General features: G+C 37.3%; 1 protein-coding gene across 4 annotated transcripts in view; it reads right to left on the reverse strand.

The window, feature by feature from the left end:
* Nucleotides 1-22,223, reverse strand: part of SYT14 (synaptotagmin 14) — a 219,762-nt gene that overhangs the window by 64,491 nt on the left and 133,048 nt on the right. For all 4 annotated transcript variants that reach the window (XM_042976651.1, XM_042976653.1, XM_042976654.1 and 1 more), the window contains 2 exons: nucleotides 13,664-13,935; nucleotides 8,394-8,843 (listed from right to left, as the gene is read on the reverse strand). In XM_042976651.1, coding sequence (XP_042832585.1) covers nucleotides 8,394-8,843; nucleotides 13,664-13,935 — 722 coding nt within the window. The remainder of the gene's footprint in view (nucleotides 1-8,393; nucleotides 8,844-13,663; nucleotides 13,936-22,223) is intronic.

A 22,223-nucleotide genomic window follows, 5' to 3' on the forward strand; every position in this document is an offset into this window, starting at 1 on the left:
TCTGTCAAGATTTTAAATGTGAAAATCTTAAAATTAAAGATTTGGGTTTTGAAACAGATTTGCCCACTGGATACTGCCCTGTTATTTAATATGAACATGATAGGGGAAAATGACTAAGAAGAAATTAAATGTTGCTTCTGTTTGCTATTTCTTTTATCTGTAAAAGGTAGGCCTCAAGAATAACCTCACTCAATGTTATTATTCATTAATTATCAGCCACCCACCACATGACCAATGAGCACAGTGGATATAACTATTCTATTATTGTGCAACAACCCAGGAAAAAGGGAATTGTTCATGGTAATGTAGTAAAGTGCACCTGTAAAGGAAAGTATGTATAGCTTCTGGTTGGTATTAGTGAAAAAGGCATGCATTCAGGGTGTCTAGCATCTAGACGCTCCAAATGAAAACTTTTTAAAAAATAATGGTCACTATTTATAATTTGAACTATTTATAATTTACAGGAACTTTCCAAATGTTCCTGTAAAGAACACTATTTTATCCCCTCTTGCTCTATTTAATGAACTTTAGAGTGTTCTTAATTATAGAATATGCTGTCCTCTTAAACCTAAATTTATCTGTCATAATCTTTCGTCCACTCTAAATTGATCAAATAGTACTGTCTTTCCATAAAGCATTTGTTAATTTCTCTCATTAGTAGTGCAAACAATTGAAATCAGTATGTTGGAAGAGTTAATTGCATAAGATAAAATACAGCAGAAAAGGCAAATAATACCTGTACTTTATGCTTATTTCTTCAATTTTCTGGCTCATTTTTGAAAAAAATAATACAAGAGCGAAGTACAGGCTGGTCCTCAGTAGTGTATCGTTTAGCACATGGAGGCTTCAACTCAATGAATCCTAGGTGAGTTGTTTGCTGTTCCCTATACTCGATATGCAGAACAGTTTTAGCTACTAAGATTCCATTTTTTCCCACTCAATTTTTCTGAATGTTCAAAATTTCTTGAGATGTAGGATCTAAACTTGACTTCTTTTGACCCTGTAAACTAAGAATCTGATTTAAACAAAAAGCTTCCTTTTATTTTCTAATTTAGATTCTCTTTCACTGAAAGATTTATCTAATAACAATACTTCCCAGACTAGAGCTATTCCTCTCTACTGATAATATATGCTTACCTACTCTGAATAACTGCCTCTAAATAGGTCTGTAACTATTTAGTTTTACACTAAAGTGAGCCATGACTCATACTGGTGTTATTGTCTAGGGAACTGAATTATACACAGGCAGCTTTCTCCTTCACGTAGTAATTTTAACTGTGATCATTAGTTTATCATGAAGCTCTATTTTTAATTGCTTTAGGATTAAGGAGTGTAACGTACATTTTCTAAATGTAGATTCTTCACAATGGTAGTATGTGAATGTGGTGAATATGAAAACAGGTGAAGCTAAGTTTTGGAAGACACTTGCTAATAATACAGACTAAAGTATGATTCTTAGGAGGACACACATTTCAATTACAGAGTATAAGTAATAATTTACCTGTCTTAAAAATAACAGTCACAGTATAAATATCAAACTAAATTAATTCAATCTATTAACAAAAAGATAGGCTATTTTTGAGACACAGGAATTTTAAGAATTATAGGTTCTAAAGTACCTAAAAGAAGATCATCATTTTAGTAAGTCATAAGGAAGTCTGAAAGACTGTGGCATTATACTTTTGAATGGGAAATTACATAAGCATATATGTCTCTAGTTGATTATTATTTAAAAATAAAACACTCTGTGATGTGTTCCTATTTAATTACCCTATGAGTATACTCACTGGATTCTAAATCATAAAAGATTCCTAACAGGGCTGTTTTGATACCTAGCAGGGAATAATGAAATAGACCTTAGTAAGAATTTTTCAATGATTAGGCTTACCTGAACATGTTGATGAATCAATTTAATAGGTATTCACTGAATACCTATGTTCTAGGTTCTACGAAAAGTAAGTATAACTAAACCCATACAAATCAAACACACACAGTCTCTATTCTTAAAGTATTTAAAATCTAGAAGGGCACAGAACAAGTTCAATAACAAGAAAACCTATGACTAGCCACAAAAACAAGCATCAGAGGCAACAAGTCAGAAATAATAGGTACCACATGCACCTACTCATCCATCCATCCATTCAACATTCATACAGCAATAACCACTACTAGTTATTTGGTATACAAAGATAGATAAGATTGGGGCACGTGGGTGGCTCAGTCGGTTGAGCATCTGACTTTGGCTGAGGTCATGATCTCACGGTTTGTGAGTTTCAGCCCCACATTGGGCTCACTGCTGTCAGTGCAGAGCCTGCTTTGGATGGATCCTCTGTCCTCCTCTCTCTCTGCCCCTCCTCCACTCATGCTCACCCTCTCTGTCTCTCTCAAAACTAAACATTTAAAAAAACAAAGATAAGATCAACTAATTTAAATTTATATTAGAAACAACGTAACAAATTTCTATAAAGATGGGATTTCAATTAGACTTTATATAAAATCTGAGATTTAAATAGATTCAAATTATAATTGGGTTTGACATTTCAGAGCAACCTAAATGAAGGCAAATCCCTGATGATATTGGCTACATCTTTTACTTTAAGACATTATGTTCCTTGCATTATGTTCCTCCTTTTCTGAATCTCTTCACTATGCCTTCTGGTACTCCTGATCTATGATAAACTCCTCCAGAACTTTAGGTTCTTCTATGAACCCCCCAATGCTTTACTTCAACCAAAATCCAATTCTTCCCTGAGGATACATCATCCTCTGCAGACTTATCCATCCTGGTTATTCCCTCGTACCTGAAATGCCTTAGGGTCAAAAGCAAAGTTCTCCGCTGCTTTCTCAAACATTCTTCCTCTGAATTTATAGACAAGAATAACTATTTTTCTTTAAGGCTGATATCATCCTGTCTTCATAGATAGTCTGTCCTGGGCATTTCCTTTGCGTTCCTCGAGAACAATAATCTTTCATTCAATCTTCTTTTGTACTTTAATTTCTGCCAGGATCTTTTGTGACTCCAGTGTGCAGGTGGATAAGCCAGCCACCAAGAACCTGGCCTCTCCTGACCAACTTATCCATCTCCGGCGATTGTGCCTCTTATTCTATCGCAGATACTCATTCTGGACCCTTGTCGTCCATCACTGAAATTAACTGAAAGCAGTCTCCTAACTACATTCCCCTGTCATTCCACACTTCTTCAACTCCTCCTGTCTCATCTGTTCCTTGATATCCTTGGGATTTTCAGTCCACCAGCCTTTCTCCTTCCACTGCCTGTCAGTCCCTTTCTAGCTTTACTTCTGTCTTTCTTCAACTGAGATTTCACGGTCCACAATTTAAACACATGTCTTAAAAATACTCTTAACATTTTTGCCTCTCATCATCCCAAATGTATCGGTTAATCCCCATTTTCAATTTGTTCCCTGATACTGTACATCATCACTGATTACATCGTTGGCATCAGTATTCAAAAAAATTTTTTTTAATGTTTTATTTATTTTTGAGAGGGGGAGAGAGAGACAAAGTGCGAGCAGGGGAGGGGCAGAGAGAGAGGGAGGCACAGAATCAGAAGCAGGCTCCAGGCTCTGAGCTGTCAGCACAGAGTCAGACACTTAATCGGATTAGCCACCCAGGCACCCCATTGGCATTAGTATTTAAGTGTGCCCATGTTTCTCCTAACCTCAAAAACATCTTTCCTAAAGTCCTCTTCCTTCCTACTTTCATAGCCAAATTTGGCTTAAAAGTTGTCCCCATGATTACCACTCTAGTTTGTATTCTGCCTACCCTCTACCCCATCCAAATTGGTCCCGCTAAGGCTACCCATTACCTGAATATCCTGAATTCAACGAGCAGTTAGTTTTTTCTTTTTCTTTTTAATGTTAATTTGTTTTTGAGAGAGACAGAGACAGAGAAACAGAGCATGGGCAGGGGAGAGGCAGAGAGAGAGGGAGACACAAACCCACAAAGTGGGCTCCAAGTTCTGCGCTGTCAGCATAAAGCCGGACACAGGGCTTGAACTCACGAACTGTGAGATAATGACCTGAGTTGAAGTCAGGTGCTCAACCAACTGAGCCACCCAGGAGCCCCTCAATGAGCAGTTTCAATACTTAGATTATTGGTTCCATTAGTAGCATTTGACAAAGTTAATCATTCCTTCCTTCATAACTGATTCTTGGCTCTTGGGATATTTTAGTATTTCTTTCTTCCTACCTTACCCCTCCTTTCTCCAGTCTTTAAGTCTAGGAGTTCCTGAGGATCTCCTTCCCTCAGAGACAAGCCCACCCACTCCCACGTCTACTTACTATAGATGCTATGCATTCACACAGAAATATGACATGGAGCCAGACTGAATGGAACACAGATGTCAAGGCACATGTTAAGCGCCCTCTATTGCTAAAGCTTAAGTTTCAACACACTTTCTGCGGTAGGAAGTCCAAATGAGCTCAGCTGGATTCTCTACTTAGGGTCTCACGAGACTGAAATCAAAGTTTCAGCTGGGCTGGGCTATTATCTAGAGGCTCTGGCCAAGAATCTACCTCTAAGCTCATTCAAGGTGGTAGCTGAATTCAGTGCTTTGCAGCTATAGGACTGAAGTCCCCATTTCCTAGCTGGTCACACTGCATACATTATGCTAGTTAAATAGTGTCTGTATAGGAAGGGTTGTGAGAGAAAGAACAAAGTCTCATTATTAATAAATCATAATAAAAAATCTAATATTATTAAGAAATCTAGTAGCTGAATGAGAAATACAACTGGAATTAAGAAAAGGGGAGAGGTGGGGTGCCTGGGTGGCTCAGTCGGTTGTGTGCCTGACTTTGGCTCAGGTCATAATTTCACTGTGAATTCGAGCCCCGCATTGGGCTCTTTGCTGACAGCTCAGAGCCTGGAGCTTGCTTTGGATTCTGTGTCTCCCTCTCTCTCTGCCCCTTCCCTGTCCGTGCTCTGTCTCTCTCTCTCAAAAATAAAAAAAAAAAAATTTAAAAAAGTGGGGGGGAGATGCCATTCCAGGCAACTGTTATACAGAGTAATATGGCGTTAAAGATGCAGGTGAAGAAAGTAGCTGGGGTTATATAGCAGGAAAGAGTGCCATATGAACAAAGATGAGTACATGAGAAAAGTTCCAGTAAGAGGGGTACACCAGGGCAGGAAGGGTAACTGATAACATTCTAGCTGTTGAGTCTGGCTTCAGAGATGACTAAAACAACTAAATAATAAACCATATGGCTATTTCAACATTTGTCAGTCAGGGTTCTTATCTGAAAACACTGGAAGCTAACATTAAACGGAAGAGTAATTTATTAAGGGAATCAGGATGACTAGAGAATAGGCTTATGGATACGCTTCTCAAGAACAAAACTAAAACTACGCTGCAGAACTGGCCAGGTGAGGAAATTGTGCCACTGCTCCCCATGGACACTCATGTGCCAAGGTCTTTTCTCTCCTGCAACAGTCACTGTCAAGCACACATACTATTTCTGCACCAGCAAAGCTAATTCAGAATTACGACGGACTCTGAGTATCAGATTCCTCCACCATCAGCCCATGCAAACATGATGTGAGTGCAGCCCCTGCTTCTCTGTTCAGTCTGTACTGAGATTTCCTGGACACGAATAGGACTGGAGCGCCTCGCGAGCGTGGCTCTGCCCGAGCTACCAGTCAGGCTGGGAAAGTGAACTTGCCCTCAGGGAGGTGGGACTATTAGTTGGGACTTTCTCAGACATTAGAAGACAGTTGAAAATATATGGAGGAGTGAGAAATCATAATAAATATCCAAACAAAATGTCATATATTTAGCACACCAAATGCATCTAAATTCCACCCATTTCTGTTCTTACCTAATGCCTTTCCCAAAATATATTAGTAGAAACATAATATCAGAGATAGATGGGACATTTGGTTTAATTCCCTCATTTTACTATTAAGAAACCTGATGCCCAAAGTGATTAGATAATTTATCCAAAGTTACAGCCACAGCTAGTTAGTACAAAGGACTCATGCTTTTCAACTCTGTATGTTTTCTATCATTCAGTGATCAAACCGAATCTTTATCTTAAAGTTCAACTTAAATTCTACCCTCAGGGAAACTCAGGGTTTAGTTCTCAGTCATCTGGTGATAGTGATCATTTTTTCTCTCAATGTACTGATTTGATCAGTTCCTGAATATAAAGTTAAATTTTCCATTGTAGAATTCTGTTTTTCTATTATTACCCATGAAGGTAAACTGTTATTAAACTGCAAATATGTTTAATCATAGTATATCAATTTTTGAATATCTTAAAACTGTCCTTTACCTAAAGGCTAATTAATATTCTTGCAACGACATCAAGTAATTATTCAAAAGCTACAAGAATAAATTGTTTAATTATGACAACTTCTCACTCATTTATTATTACATCTTATAAAATTAAAGCTAAAATCACCCACGTAATCTATAATCACATGATTTTTCTATACGGTTAGTATCAAAACTTAAGCAAAGAGAACATAAACACTGTAGCACATACAGAACACATACATTCTAGGAGTATTTTATTGTTATGACAAGACAACTGATAGAATTATGAGTCTTGACCTCAAAATTGTGGTGTGCTAAATTGTTTTTGGCACAGAAGCCAAAATATTTTGGATTTGGAGAAGGTGGAACGGGAAAGATGGAAAGAGAGAGGAACAATTAAACACAGGCAGTAAATCTGAAAAGGGTGGTAGTGTAGAGAAAAAATTCTCCCAGAGCAATGGACAGTTCTAGTCAGATTCTTAGAAGCTATTTGTCTAGCACTTTTTTCTTTTTGGGAACATGCTTCAGAAATTTACTATACTGGTTGTCAGAAATATAGAATCAAGGACTACAAGCCAATACATGTAATGTAGGTATATACAGAAATAATTTAGTTGGACCAGAGATGAAACCATATTATTTTCTGTTGCTTCATTTTGTTTGTGAAATGAATATAATTAACACAGAGTTGGAAATGGATCATTTGAAGTAAATAAATACAAAATACATACCTCATGATGATACGGTCATTCTCTTCCAATTTAAATCAGGTATATTTCTCTATAAGAATGTGTTTTCACAGATTAACTAGTCATCACTCAGACCAAATCATGAAAAAGTTTACAATCCTATTAAGAACTGCCAAATATTCAATTTTATAAAAAACTGCTTTTTCCAACTCTGAAATACTGCCTGGACTTCTTTTCTCTCTCCTCTGATAAACTGCTGATATTATATTTTTAAAAGGGATATTTCCCCACAGTGGTAATTCTGCAATTTAAAATTGTAACAAGTTATCAATAAAGGCTAAACAGTATCCTACAAACCTGAAGGGATATACTATACTTACTACGGCCTTTGGTTTTAAAAATGTTGAAATCATCCAGCTGAAATGGTATGGTGAAAAAAAAATCTAATGTGAATGAGGGTCCTATAAGATCAAATGCTTCCTGGTATAAATTCTCTGATCTTGAACATATGCTTACACCCTTTAAAAGCTTAAAAACAACCCTCAAATATTATACCTTTATTTAAAAATAAATATCCATTCTAAAATCTCTGTATTTATATTATAAAAATGCTTTTAATTCAATATAGTAGAGAGGAATAAATACAATTTGTAATTTACACTTACAGCATATCACAGATTTTCTCATAATCTAAATAACTATGTGACATAATGTATCTCCGGTTTAAAGAAGCAGGTCAACTCTCCTGTGATTTGCAATGTCTTGCGGGAATTTAGTTAAAAATATGGAGGGAGAGAGGGAGAGAGACTTATATGTGATCAGAACCTGGAGCAAAAAAGGGAAAAGGGCTAATAGCTCATAGACGAAACTGAAGTATTCTCCCCAAACTACTGCAAAACATTTGTTTAGAAAGGGTACAGAGTATAACAAGGCCAGATTTTCTTTTGAACCTTTAAAAATAATTTCATAGCAGTTCTGGAAAGATAATTAGCCATGACCTGGGCAGCAGTACATATTCTATAAAAGCAAATGATTTCTGTGGCATATTAAATAAGATACGGGGCTAGATCTTACTGTACCACTTAGTTTTAACCTGGAAAAGAAACAATAAAATCTGCATGGAGTTCGTTTGATGTCATAATCAATCATCTAATAAATATTTAACACAGGAACAAATGTGTAAGACATTGGACTGGACTCTGTGAAGGACTAAACAAAATACATAAGTCACATATAATCTTCAAGGGCAACTTTTCTAGAATGAGAAAAAATTAGACCTACCTATCCAGGGCTTAGAAATTTTGTAAAGGCATGATTATTGCATTTAAAAAAGACTGAAAAAGTGGCTGGACTGATAATGGATTTTAAAAACTCTCTACGTTATATATCATGACATAAAGCATAGTCAGGCTATTTGATCAGATACTCACAGAATGATTGTAAGAAGGTTCCAATATCACAGGTAGTGACATTTTCCCTTGAAGATTCAATTTCGTCAAATAAAAAATCTTTTCCCCCACAATCTTTTCCTTTTTCATACGGTGTACACCATACAGTCTAAACCGAACTGCGTAATTTCCAATCATCTCAGATTCAACATGATTGAACTTGAATGTCTCTGTGAAGACAGGGCATGGTCCTCTCTGGATGCTGGTTTTTGCTCTCTGCTTCTTTATAGGTAGAAGAACAAGGTGTACTTGCCATGAGTTGCCACCTGTCCTGTTATATGTTGGGATATCGGTGACAGCTGTCACTGTTACCAGAAGCTTCTGTTCTTGTGAGTCATAGTCAAAAGTCACATCCAGTGTGCCATATTTAGCTTCTGGCTCAGGATCAAAAGGTTTGGGAAGCTGTGAAGATGATCCTTGAGCTGACATATCCTAAGAAAAGCAAATTGAAATGTTTTCAGTTTTTAACTCTAGTATTTAATCGAGCATGTAAATAAACATCTGATACTGCTTTAGGAGGAGGATGTGAAAACTGTCACAAAGAAGGTAATAATAAGAATAATAAGTAACAGTCAACTACGATCAAAAGCTACTCCACAAGGTCAGAGGAGTAAACGTGGTAGGTTAAACTCAAAAGCTTATCATAATACAAAGAATTTAGTATTCCCCATCACAATTTTGAGAAAGTTAGATATATGTTTTTATAATTAAAAATACATGCTTCAAGATGTATCTCTCTTCCTTTCGTAGGAAACTACTAAATTGCACTTTCAACATTATAAACAATGCAACTGACAGCTCAATATTAGGCTGGATAGAAAGATAATGAATACAAGCATAATGCCGTTGAAAAATTTGGTCCCCTTTGGAAAGTTTGTTCTAAAACACCCCATCTGTAACAGAGTGTAAGCACCTTGAGGCTTGGAAATCAAGGGAAATGGGAAATATGAAAGTATAAATACAGAGGCCTCAAAAATACTTGTGGCCAAATACTTATTTTCCATAACACATACATTATTTACACTTTAATTTTTAACCTCAATTTAAAACTACGTATTATTTTCTGAGGTTACTTACTGTTGAAAATTGCTGACTATACATTTCAAAACTTCCAGAAAGACCAAAACTGTACATTTTAATGATGAGGCTGGAAGAAGCTGTACCTGTTTTACCCAGAATTGTCTCAAATTCCTGCCAGCCTAAGTCCCTGGAATGTAACAAAAGGGTTGGCTACTTACCGACTGTGCCAAACCCAGGTCTCTGATCTTTCAACGACACCACTTTGTCCCTTCAAGCATTTTAACAAGTCTTAAACATCTTAAAATGATGGACATTTTAAAATGTGGACCAATTTTATAATTTTCTGCTTCTGAACATGTCCTTGGTGCCTACGGTAGCAGCCACTCCTACTAGTCCCATTCTTCCTTTTTGCATTTCTGAGAAGGGCTACCAGAGTTGAGGCAGAAACACACTGTCCCACAAGAGACCGCCCTTCAAAACTTTCCTTGTGGCCGCTATGCTCATGAGACTTGGCTTTGGTCAGTGGGAGGCAAGCAGGGTTATGTCTGAAACATCCAGATTAGGTTTATAGAGGAAATTACTTGACCTTCACTCTCTTTTTTTCTCAGGCTTCCCACCAGCAGATACGCAGGTAGGATGGGTGGCTCTGCTTGGACCATGTGGACTAAGACAAATACTCCAGGGGACGGCAGAGTGACAAAAAAACAACCTTCCGCCCTGCCCGCCACCCCCCCCCCCCGCAAGCCCCTGAATGATGTAGAGCGAAGCCACCTACTCCCCTAGACTGTTGTTAAATGAAAGACAATCTTTTGTGGTTTTTAGCCATCATATTGGTCTCTTGTTAAAGCAGCTGAACACAAACTCTAACTGTTGTACTAACCATGTGCCAGGCTGTATTTTAGTGGGGGAAGACTCAGCAGAGAACCAAAAATACTCAGGCCTTTTACATATAAATCTTACATGTCTACCTATGGGTGACCCTGCTTGGTACCATGTATGAAAAAAAAAGAAGAAATGAAGAACAACACTTAGGGAGAGGGAACAGACACTTAGAGAAGGATTTGGCTTTTTTTTTTTTTAAATGGAATATGATGAAATCAGGATAAACATATTCTTATTCTGTCAAAAAAAACTGACAATCTAGAGCAAAATGTTTTAACGTATGCCAGTTCATAATTGGCAATCAAAGATGATTAATTACATGGCTTTGATTTTTCAATGAAATACTTTCTAAAATAGTATCATAATAGCTAAGATTTACAAGGCAGTAAAAAATTTCATAACGTCCCAGAGAGGGTTAAAAGGGTGGACCTTTATAGACAAAAATTACTATTTGTGTTCTCTAAACAGGCTACTAGAAAATAATCCCTCCTTTCAAGGTGTCTACATTTGAATGACTGTCAGCTAGTAACAGGTCATCAGTAGAGTTTTTGACCTTCTTGCCAGGGAACCCTCACTGGAACCCTCACTCCTATCCCAGTTCAGTTGTGCGTGTAGATGGGCACTAACATAGCTATGCCCTGAATTAAACGAAGAGGAAAGTAAGACTTTTCTATTTGATAAATAGTATCTATTAAAGGAACAGTAGAAAGCAAAATAAATTTGAAAAAACACAAGAGTGGACTTTATACTAACAGAGGCTATAAAAGCATCTAGATATTGATACAACATGCACTTGCTGTAGTCTGAATATATTCAATTCTGCTACAGAGACACAAAAACAAGCAGGATAGAAGAGACTAAGTGTCAACAGACAGCAAGCTGGCAGCTTCTGAAATATGGGCAAAACTCAACACCTGTGTTAACTATAAATAATGAATAAGGAAGTAATCTGAGAGGCAAAATTCAGAAGATACAGTAAATACAGATAGTAACTAAATTAATAACTTGGAAGGTATGCCAAAGACAGACATAATGAATCAAAAATATAATAGAACAAATGAGTACTGCCTAAAGGAAGGAATGCAAGGCCCAAGCCATGATCATGTCACCTCTGAGCTAAAGCTCTGTCACCCATGTGTTCCTTAATGGAAATAGAACCTAGGTTGATTTAGTAGGCTAATTGGCAACTTTTACTGATGACAGGAGTAATTGTCCCTGCATCTCTCCCAGAAAACAAGTATATGTTTTTGGCCCCTGGCACTGTTGTTTACATCTCAATCTTGGGGTGCCTGGCTGGCTCAGCTGGTGGAGCATACAAGTCCTGATCTGGCGGTTGTGAGTACAAGCTCCACGCTAGGTGTACAGATTACTTTAAAAAAAAAAACAAAAACAAAAAAAACTCAACTCTTGTCCCTGTTACTACAACCATATATAGGGAACACTGATGGGGCAGAAAGAGTGACATAGGACACTTGGGCATTACTTAAACCAAGGCTTATATATAGTGTATTCCTACCACCTGTACCTATTGGCATCCTATTCTAAGTGTGTTAACCTACCTCACCTTGCTCCTCTTCTTACATTATATTTGAAATAGGTTAAGACTCCTAAAAACTGAGAATAAACCGAGGGTTGATGGGGGGTGGGAGGGAGCGGACGGTGGGTAATGGGCATTGAGGAGGGTACCTGTTGGGATGAGCACTGGGTGTTGTATGGAAACCAATTTGACAATAAATTTCATAATTAAAAAAAAAGGAAAAAAAGAAATAGGTTAAAACACATGTGCATGCACACACACACACACACACACACACACACACACATACACACATACGTGATCTGAGCATCTGAATTTGGTCCATGAGTTCTCTGAAACAGCTTGCCTGGTAGGGTACCAGGCAAGGGAGGGTACCATGCCAATGATCAAAGTGATTTCCCACACAACGATTTAGGTCAAGAAGGGCAACAGAATATAGTTGTTAAGAGCACTGCTTTTGCAGTCAGACAGACCTGGGTTTGCATTACAGTTCTACCATCTAATAGGTGCTTGTATGTGGGCAAACTGCTTAACTCTCTGAGTCTTAATATTTTCATTTGTAAAATGGAAATAACTTCCTGAAGATGAGGTTGCTAAAATTAACTGAGCTGACTATAAAGCTTATAGCCAAATTTCTGGCACAACTGTTGACTGCTACTGTTATTGTTAACTCCACAATCCAGGCTCCTCCATTAACTTGTTGGCTATCTATCCAGTGTGTAAACCTACAAAACAGTGTTCTCAAATTTGTTCATGCACAGAGCACAAAGAAATAGTCTTTGTGGAAAACCATGAAATACGGACGTGTTAAACTTAAAATTCCAGTGTGGAATTTTCTTCTAAATTAGATACTATATTAGAATACTAGAAATAGTAGAAACATAGTGACAGATAACACGTGTTTTTAGAAATTATGTAAGAAAACCTTAAAATTGTGGGAATTCTGTTCATGGCTCTACTTCCGTTATTTAATTTTGGCAGTATATGGAATTCACCTAGTGAGAACACTGACATAACTAGAGTACTACTCTGAAATGCTGTTTGGGACAAAAGTTGTAAAAAGCTGCAATCTAAAAGAAAGTAAGTCCTAAAAGTACATAGTACCTAATGGAAACCTCAAATTACTATTACAGTGTTCATTATTGTTTAAAGATTAAAACAAAAATCCTTTTAAGAACATGGAAAGACTTCAAAAGTTCAACACATGTATTTTTGTTGTCATTTTCACTTTTTTGCTTCAAAATAGGAAATAACTTAAAACACAACCAACAACTCTGAGTGATGCCATGAATCCAAATGTTGTTAATAAAGCTGAGCATCACTCTTCCCTTCCATATTCCATCACATAAAAATGCAAAAACATCATTTTTGAAAAACCTATAAAACATCAGTGAGCAACCTCCCAGAAGTAAAAATACCCAAACTAAAAGAAGTTTAAAAATAAAAAACACATAATAGGAGCCTCAAGATGGAAGAAACAGGTAATTCCAGAATGTTTGGTATACAATGTTAAAATAAAAAAGACCTATCTTGAGGTGGAAACCTGGGGAAGACAATTTTTCAGTATCTTGTGTATTGCTCTCATTTTTAGCTACGCATCCTCCTTTTGGGGAAAAGGGGGTGGGGTGGGTGAAGGATGGTCGAGACAGTCCTGACATGTCTGCTGGATCAAGATTAGATCAAGGAGAACACGGGTACCTTAAGCCACAAAGGACAAGGATAGTGATGAAACCGTCTTACCAAGAGGAGAAGCACAGGATTATTATCCTCCAATAACGTCCATTTAAAAAACTCTATGTGCTTTTTTACTTACTTCTGGGCTCAGGACTGCAGTGCTGTCACTTGGAACGTCTTCTTCATATCCTTTATTATGAAAACTTTCTATTTCGTGACCTGTGCTTCCTTCACTTGGGCACTTGTTATATGAGCATCGTGGACTGTTGCTGCAGTGGGAAAATTCACATTTACTGTCCCCAATTTCTGAGGGCGTACATGAGAGATGGGGAGAACCACTGTCATCCTGATATGGTGGTGGCTGCAATTCATCCAGTGGGGGTGTTCTTCTCATTCTCTGAATGCAGTTTCCTGACAATGATTAAGAATCTGGTCACTGTTTCCAATTAGCCTCAACATGCAGTACCGTCCACAATAACTGTAAATAACTTAAAAAAAAACTGGATTAAAAAATCTGTGGCAACATAACTGTTAGATTCACTCATGAGTTTCCTCCTTCCCTAATTGAGAGACACAGAAATAAAATAGCCTGGTTTTCCACTCCTCTCCTCCTGCATAATCAGATTAGGAAAGATAAAAGTCATATTCTCGGAGAGATGCTGTCATGTACCATAAAAATGGGAGAGTGAAAAATATTAGTGCAATAGCTTATTTACTTAGTTCTTTCTTTCCAAACAGTCTGGAAGCATACACATTTTACCTACTCCCCTATGACGAGTGGCTCCTCTAGTCACAACAGGTGAGAATATGGTGGGTACAACAAATACAAGACATCATTTATTTTCTCCAATGACTGAGATGAACTTAAACTAGCATTTAGCTCGGAACTATTCTTCCACATCCACCCTAGATCCAGAATCCTAAATTGAGGTGCACCGTGAATCTAGGCCTAATCCCTAACACTGAACAGAGGCTTAAAACTGCATTTCCCCTGTCTCAACTACCCAGTGGCCACTCACTGCCCCACTGCACCATGTGTCCCTAACTCCTTCTAAAGTTCAGCTCTACCTTGTCTATAGCGCGCATTGCTACCTGCAGCAATTCATTTCGAACCATATTTTCTTTCAGCCTTAAATTATCCTTTTAATTTTTACCTCAATGATCTATCTCAGTAACCCAGAATAAATACGTCTCTGAACAGGATACAGGTGGGGGGAGGTGGATGATGTAAAAAAAAAAAAAAAATAGTTGAGTACATAATTTAAGAACAGCTAAGTCTCAGCTAAATCCTGAATGCAATATCAGATATTAAATTTAAACACTGCTCATTTTTTCTTTTAATGGACTGTGAATCTCTGTTCTCAAAAGGGACCCTGAGAGGAGGTATTTTGTATTGTAATTCTTATAATGGAGTTCAGTTCAAATGTTCAATAGATTTTCTGTTCTTCCTAAGACAGAAAAACTTTACATAAGAAAAACAAAACTCATTTAAAAATTTCCACAATGCCTGGTTCAAATTAAAATTTGCATGAACTTAGCACAAATTTACATATTTATAGCTCAGAAGCCCAAATTTTAGAAAAAGAAAACTAAATGTCTTACCTAGTGAGTCTAACATTTAGTTAATAAAGCATAAGCAAAAAATAAACAAGTTACTGAACTAACATATTTGAAACTAAATTTGAGAAGGGAAGATAAAGTTGATACACTGCACTTAGCAGCAAATAAAACACAACATCCCAGGTTTCAGAGAGCGGTTTCCAGGAAACCTTTGGTTTTCCTGATAAAAGCAGGCCCACTCAACTGGCATGCCCTTTTTGTCCACTGGCCTTTCTCCTTCCTCTTCCTTGGACGCGCTGCAGCTATTTTGTAACCATGAAGCAACAAGCGTGACAATGAAAGCTAAGGATGGAGAAGCAGACAAATAGAACATATCAGGGTAACTGAAACATCACTAAGTAGCTATGTCCAAACTTCTTGAAGCCTGAAACAAATCCTGCTAGGTTAAAAAGTACAACAGCAAGACATTGATAGTTGGATATCCTGTGGTTTCCAAATATATTCTCTACTGACAGTTTTTAAATTATTTAACCAATGTCTCCCCTCATTAAAGATGTATATTTAATCAGTCACTGCATTATGAATTAAATGGTAATATCTAGTATTTACTGTAACATAAAATCAATTAAAAATTTCCCAGTGTTGTGGTTTCAGGAGTCAGAATACCGTCTTTTCCTTTATCTTTACCTATATATATGTTTTTTAAAAGAGAGGTGATCTTTCTCAGATCTCAGACCTCAAATTGCTCAGCACATAGTCCCACGGATAGCACTGACAGAACTAGGTACATATCTAGTCCTGAACCCATCTCAGGGGAATGGGATTGCCATAATTCACTCAGATTAATCAGAAGCCATCAGAGTGAAGGTGGAGATGGAGTCAGCTTCAATGTCCACACCTACGTGGAAGAGAATAGGTGCCACCCTCCCAGAAAAAAGAGAAAGGACTCAAATAAATAAAATTAGATATGAAAAAGGAGACATTACAACAGATATAACAGATACAAAGGATCATATAAGATTAACAGGAACAATTATGTGCTAATAAATGGGACAACCTAGAAGACACAGATAAAGTCCTAGAAACATACTAGCTACCAGGAATGAATCATGAATATAAAATCTGAACAGACAAATAACCAGTCAGTAATCAAAAACCTCCCGGGGTGCCTGGGTGGCTCAGTCAGTTAAGCATCTGACTCTTGATTTCAGCTCAGGTCAAGATCTCATGGTCGTGAGACCGGGTTCCAGTGGGCATGAGCCTAATTAATATTCTCTCTCCCTCTGTCCTTTCCCTAGTCTTTCTGTCTCTAATAAAACAAAACACAGCAAAACAATGACAACAATAAAGAAATCTCCCAAAAAACAAAAGTTCAGGACCAGATGGCTTCACTGGTGAAGTCACCAAAACTTAAAGAAAAATTAATACTAACTCTTCTCAAAATGTTACAAAAAAATAGAAGAGGAGGGAACACTTCCAAACTCATTTTACCAGGTCAGCATTACCTTGATACCAAAGCCAGACAAAGACACCACAAGAAAATTACAGGTCAATATCTCTAATAAACACAGGTGGAAAAATTCTCAACAAAGTATCAGCAAGCCAAATTTAACAATACATTAAAAGCATCATACAGCATGATAGATTGGGATCTACTCCAGGGATTTAAGGGTGGTTCAATATCTGCAAATCAATGTAATACAACACATTGACAAAACAAAGGATAAAAATCATAGGATCATCTCAGTAGATGTAAAAAAAGCATTTGACAAAATTCAACATCTATTCATGACAAAAACTCTCAAGAAACTGAGTACAGAAAGAACATTAGTCAACACAATAAGGGCCACATATGACAAACCCACAGCTAACAGTATATTCAATAATGAAAAGCCGAAAGCTTCTTCTCTAAGATAAGGAACAAGACATGGATCTGATTCTTACCACTTTTATTTAATATAGTTTTGGAAATCCCAGCCAGAGAAAGAAAAGAAATAAAAGGCATCTAAATTGGAAGAGAAGTAAAACTATCTCTACTTCCAGATGATGATACTATATAGATAAAAAACTGAAAGAATCCACCAAAAAACTGTTAGAATAAGTGAATTTGGGGGCACATGGGTGGCTCAGACTGAGATTAAGCATCCAACTTCGGTTCAGGTCATGATCTCACAGTTCCTGAGTTCAAGCCCCATGTTGGGCTCTGTGCTGACAGCTCAGAGCCTGGAGACTGCTTCGGATCCTGTGTCTCCTTCTCTCTCTGCCCCTCCCCTGCTCATGTTCTCTCTGTCTCTCTCTCTCTCAAAAATAAATAAACATAAAAAAAAGCGAGTTCAGTAAAATTGCAGGATGCAAATCAATATAAGAAATCAGTTCCATTTCTACATTTTAACAACAAAGTATCAGAAAAGAATTTTTTTTAATTCCATTTACAGTTGCTTCAAAAAGAACACAATACCTAGGAATAAATTTATCCAAGGAGATGAAAGATGTACCTGTACACTAAAAACTACAAGATACTGATGAAAGAAACTGAAAAAGACACAAAATAAATGGGAAGATATTTTATGCTCATAGATTGGCAGAAATAATACTGTTAAAATGTCCATAAATTGGGATGAGCACTGGGTGCTGTATGTAAGTGATGAATCACGGGAATCTACTCCCGAAGCCAAGAGCACACTGTATACACTGTATGTTAGCTAACAATAAATTATATAAAAGAAAGAAAGAAAGAAAGAAAGAAAGAAAGAAAGAAAGAAAGAAAGAAAGAAAGAAAGATTCAAAGTGACCCTCTATCAAAATTCCACTGGCATTTTTCACAGAAATAGAAAAAAACAATCCTAAACTTTGTATGGAACCATAGAAGACTCCAAAGCCAAAGCAATCTTGGAAAAGAAAAACAAAGTTGGAGGTATCACACTTCCTGATTTCAAATTATATTACAAAGCTATAGTAATCAAAAGAGTATGGGTATTGGCATAAAAACAGACACACAGATCAACAGAACAGAGAACCCAGAAATAAACCCACACATACAGTAAATTAATTTATGACAAAACAGCCAAGAATACACATGGGAGATGATAGTCTGTTTAATAAATGATGATGGGAAAACTGGACAGTCACATGTGAAAGAATGAAACTGTATCATTATCTCACATCACACACAAAAATCAATTCAAAATAAAGACTTGAACATAAAGCTTGAAACTATAAATCTTAAAAGAAAACATAAGGAATAAGTTCCTTAAAACAGTCTTGACAAGATTTTGCCTTTGCTAGAAGCAAAGGCAACAAAAGCAATAAATAAGTGGGACTATATCAAAATAAAAAGCTTCTGCATAGAAATCCATCAAAAAATTATAGGCAATCTATGGGATAGGAGAAAATATTTAGAAATCATATACTCAATATTTAAAGAACTCATACAATTTAACAGCAAAATAACAATCTGATTTAAAAATGGGCTGAGAAGGGGTGCCTGCGTGGCTCAGTTAGTTAAGTGTCTGACTTCAACTCAGGTCATGCTCTTGCAGTCCTGAGTTTGAGCCCCACGTTGGGCTCTGTGCTGACAGCTCAGAGCCTAGGGTCTGCCTCAAATTCTGTGCTTCCTCTCTCTCTGCCTCTCTCCTGCTCATGCTCTCTTTCTCTCTCAAAAATAAATAAACACTAAAAAAAAAAAAAAAAAATGGGCTGAGGAACTAGACATTTGTTTCAAAGAAAACATCCAAATGGCCAACAGGTACATGAAAAGGTGGTCAACATCACTATCATCAGGGAAATGCAAATCAGAAGCATAATGAGATATTTCACACCTGTTAGAATGTCCAATAACAAAAAGAATGCATAACAAATGCTGGAATAGGATGTGGAGAAAAAGGGACCCTTGTGTCCTTTGGGTGGGAATGTAAACTGGTAAAACCACCATGGAAAAACAGTTCAGAGATTCCTCAAAAAATTAAAAATAGAATTACCATAAGATCAAGCAATCCCACTCCTGGGTATTTATCTGAAGAAAATGAAATCACTATCGCAAAAAGATATGTGCACTCCATGTTCCCTGCAGGATTCTTTATAATAGCCAAGACAGGCAAACAACCTAAGGGTCCATCAATGGACGAATGGATAAAGAAAATGTGGTACACACACACACACACACACACACACACACACACACACACACACGACTATTATTCAGCCAGAAAAAAGAAGAAAATCTTGCCATGTGACAACACAAATGGACCTTGAGGGCATTACACTAAGTGGAATAAGTCAGAAGGAGAAAGAAAAATACTGTATGATGTTACTTATAAGTGAAATCTACAAAATCTGAACTCATATGGAGAACAGATTGGTCATTGTTAGAGGTGAGGGTGGGGAGTGGAAGAAATGTGTGAAGGTGGTCAAAAGGTACAAACTTCCAGTTAAAAGATAAATAAATCCTGGATGCAACATACAGCATGATGACAGTTAGCAATAATGTACTGTAGATTTAAAAGTTGCTAAAAGAATAGATCTTAAAAGTTCTTATTAGGAAAAAAATGTGTAACTATGTGAGGTGACTGATGTTAACTAAACTTACTGTGGTAAATCATTTTGCAATAAATACATGTATCACATCCTATGTTGTGCTAATACCTTAGACTAATACAATGTTATGTATCAATTATATCTCAGTAAAATTGGAAAAAGAAAAGAATGACTAAACACTTCCCTTACAGAAGCTTATACACTAATTGAGAGTATAAAAATATATATACACATGAAACAAAAGGAAAAGAAACCAACCAAAAAGTATGTGCCTAAAGCATACAGGGTGCAGGGAGGAAGATAAAGGACGTTGGCTAGAAAAACCCGCATGATCAAATCCTTGTCTTCCTTATCCTTCAATCTGATTTCATATTCATCTTGATTAAAACATCTTCTCTGTGGTCTTTCTTCTTCAACAGCTGCTTCACTATATTAATCCTTCTCTGAACTTCCTTCTCATGTGACCAACACAATCTAATTTCTGTCCGGTAATAATCTAATACTTTACTTCCATCAGGTCCCAGTTTAGATGTCAGCCAACCAGGATATATTTACATAGCTGAGCTCTAGTCATCTGGCTCTTGTTGATAGTTAGTGTAACTGCTCTCCAGGGACTAAAGCACTAGTTACCCAAAAGACACTTAGTGATATTTAAAGATGCTAAGTAGGTTCCATGAGGAGACTTCACTAGTGTTTCTGATTTGAGAGAAACAATTTTAAAGCTGTGAAATTTGGAATATACATATTGGAATATATAAATTATATATATAATTTACATATTATTTATGTATTTATATTTTCATGTAATTATAAAATATTACCTAAATCCTCAAAGGTTTGAAAACAATAATACCATACTTTTTACTTTTCACTTTACTTTTGCATTTTACTTTACAAAGTGAAAGAACACCGAAATGTACCTGGAATAGTTATTTCATTAAAAAAAATTTTTTTAAAGTGTTTATTCTTATTTTTGAGGGAGAGAGACACAGAGTGTGAGCAGGGCAGGGGCAGAGAGAGAAGGAGACACAGAATCTGAAGCAGGCTCCAGGCTCTGAGCTGTCAGCACAAAGCCCAAAGCGAGGCTTGAACTTATGAACCGTGAGATAGTAATCTGAGCCGAAGTCGGATGCTTACCCATCTCAGCCACCCAGGCACCCCAGGAATTTCATTTTTAAAAATGCAGTTATGAAGATTTTTCCTCTTTCAAACTTTTGCAACAATATATTCTTTCTCTAATTGGCAACTACTTCTTATAGTCTACACAGTGTAATAACTAAGAGTTGGCTAAAATTTAACTGATACTGGAAAATTTTTAAGACAAATGTTTTATAAAATAACATAATATATACTACAGTTGTTAAATTACACTGTAAACATCCAACCTTAAGAGGAAGTTTCTGGGGCGCCTGGGTGGCTCAGTCGGTTAAGCGTCCGACTTCGGCTCAGGTCACGATCTTGCGGTCTGGGGGTTCGAGCACCGCGTCGGACTCTGGGCTGATGGCTCAGAGCCTGGAGCCTGCTTCCGATTCTGTGTTTCCCTCTCTCTCTGCCCCTCCCCCATTCATGCTGTGTCTCTCTGTCTCAAAAATAAATAAACATTAAAAAAAAAAAAAAAGAGGAAGTTTCTGGTGGAACTGCCAAACACCAAAATGATGATGCCCTGTTATTACTTTCCCCCTTGTTTTACAACCTAACTCCCCACCCTATTTTGTGGAAATGATATATCCATAAAAGGGTTCATGCATGGATATATTTAAAGCAATTTCATTTACCATCTGCATATTGTAGAGCACTTACAAAACAAGACAAGGTCTCTTCCTACCTTAAAAAAACAAAACAAAAAACAAAAAAAAACAAAAAAAAAACAACCAGGAGTCTCAACAGGATAAGAAGGTTCCCGATGGCGATGCCTGGCATGGGGCAACAAAGCCCAAAAGGGTGAAGAGTGTGTCTACACTGAAGGAAAAAGGAGTCAAAATCAGAGTAGGATCCAAGCCATGGTGGGTGGGTGGGTGGGGGGCGGGGACAGTCGTGGGCTGTGAAAGCCTAAGAAGAAATCCACACAGAGGCATACCTGGTGAAAGAGGAAGGCATCAGCATAGACAGTTGGCCTGACACAGGAAATCCATGAGTATCCATGAGTGAAGGTCACCTGGAGTGTGGTGTCAGAGCCCAAGTGGGGTGAGGAAGACAACTACATGGGGACAAGGGGGAGTCCTAGAGCATAGTGTCAGACTCCAAGCAAGAAGCCAGAGCCAGAGCTCATAGGGTGATGAGGCCATCCAATGTGGATGGTAAGCTGGTCTGGAGTGTCACAACCCATGTTCTGAGGGTCATGGGGACATCCACAAGTAGGAAAGGCTGCAGGGTATATCAGAACCCAAATAGGGTGAGGGAGCATGCATGCAGACTGGGGTGGGGCAGGGGTTGATCAAATAATAAATATGTGAAGTTTAATGGAAGCCAGGTCTGTCTCTCAGTGTTGGAGAAGGAAGTTAGAAATACGGAAAGGGAGAAAAAAAGAACTGTGGTCTTGGATTAGAACCGAGGATATCAGTGTGAAAATGAACTCAGTTGTTAAATAATAAGTAAATATAGCATAA

This window comes from Panthera tigris, chromosome F3, assembly GCF_018350195.1.
Source record: "Panthera tigris isolate Pti1 chromosome F3, P.tigris_Pti1_mat1.1, whole genome shotgun sequence".
In the NCBI taxonomy this organism is placed as follows: Eukaryota; Metazoa; Chordata; class Mammalia; order Carnivora; family Felidae; genus Panthera; species Panthera tigris.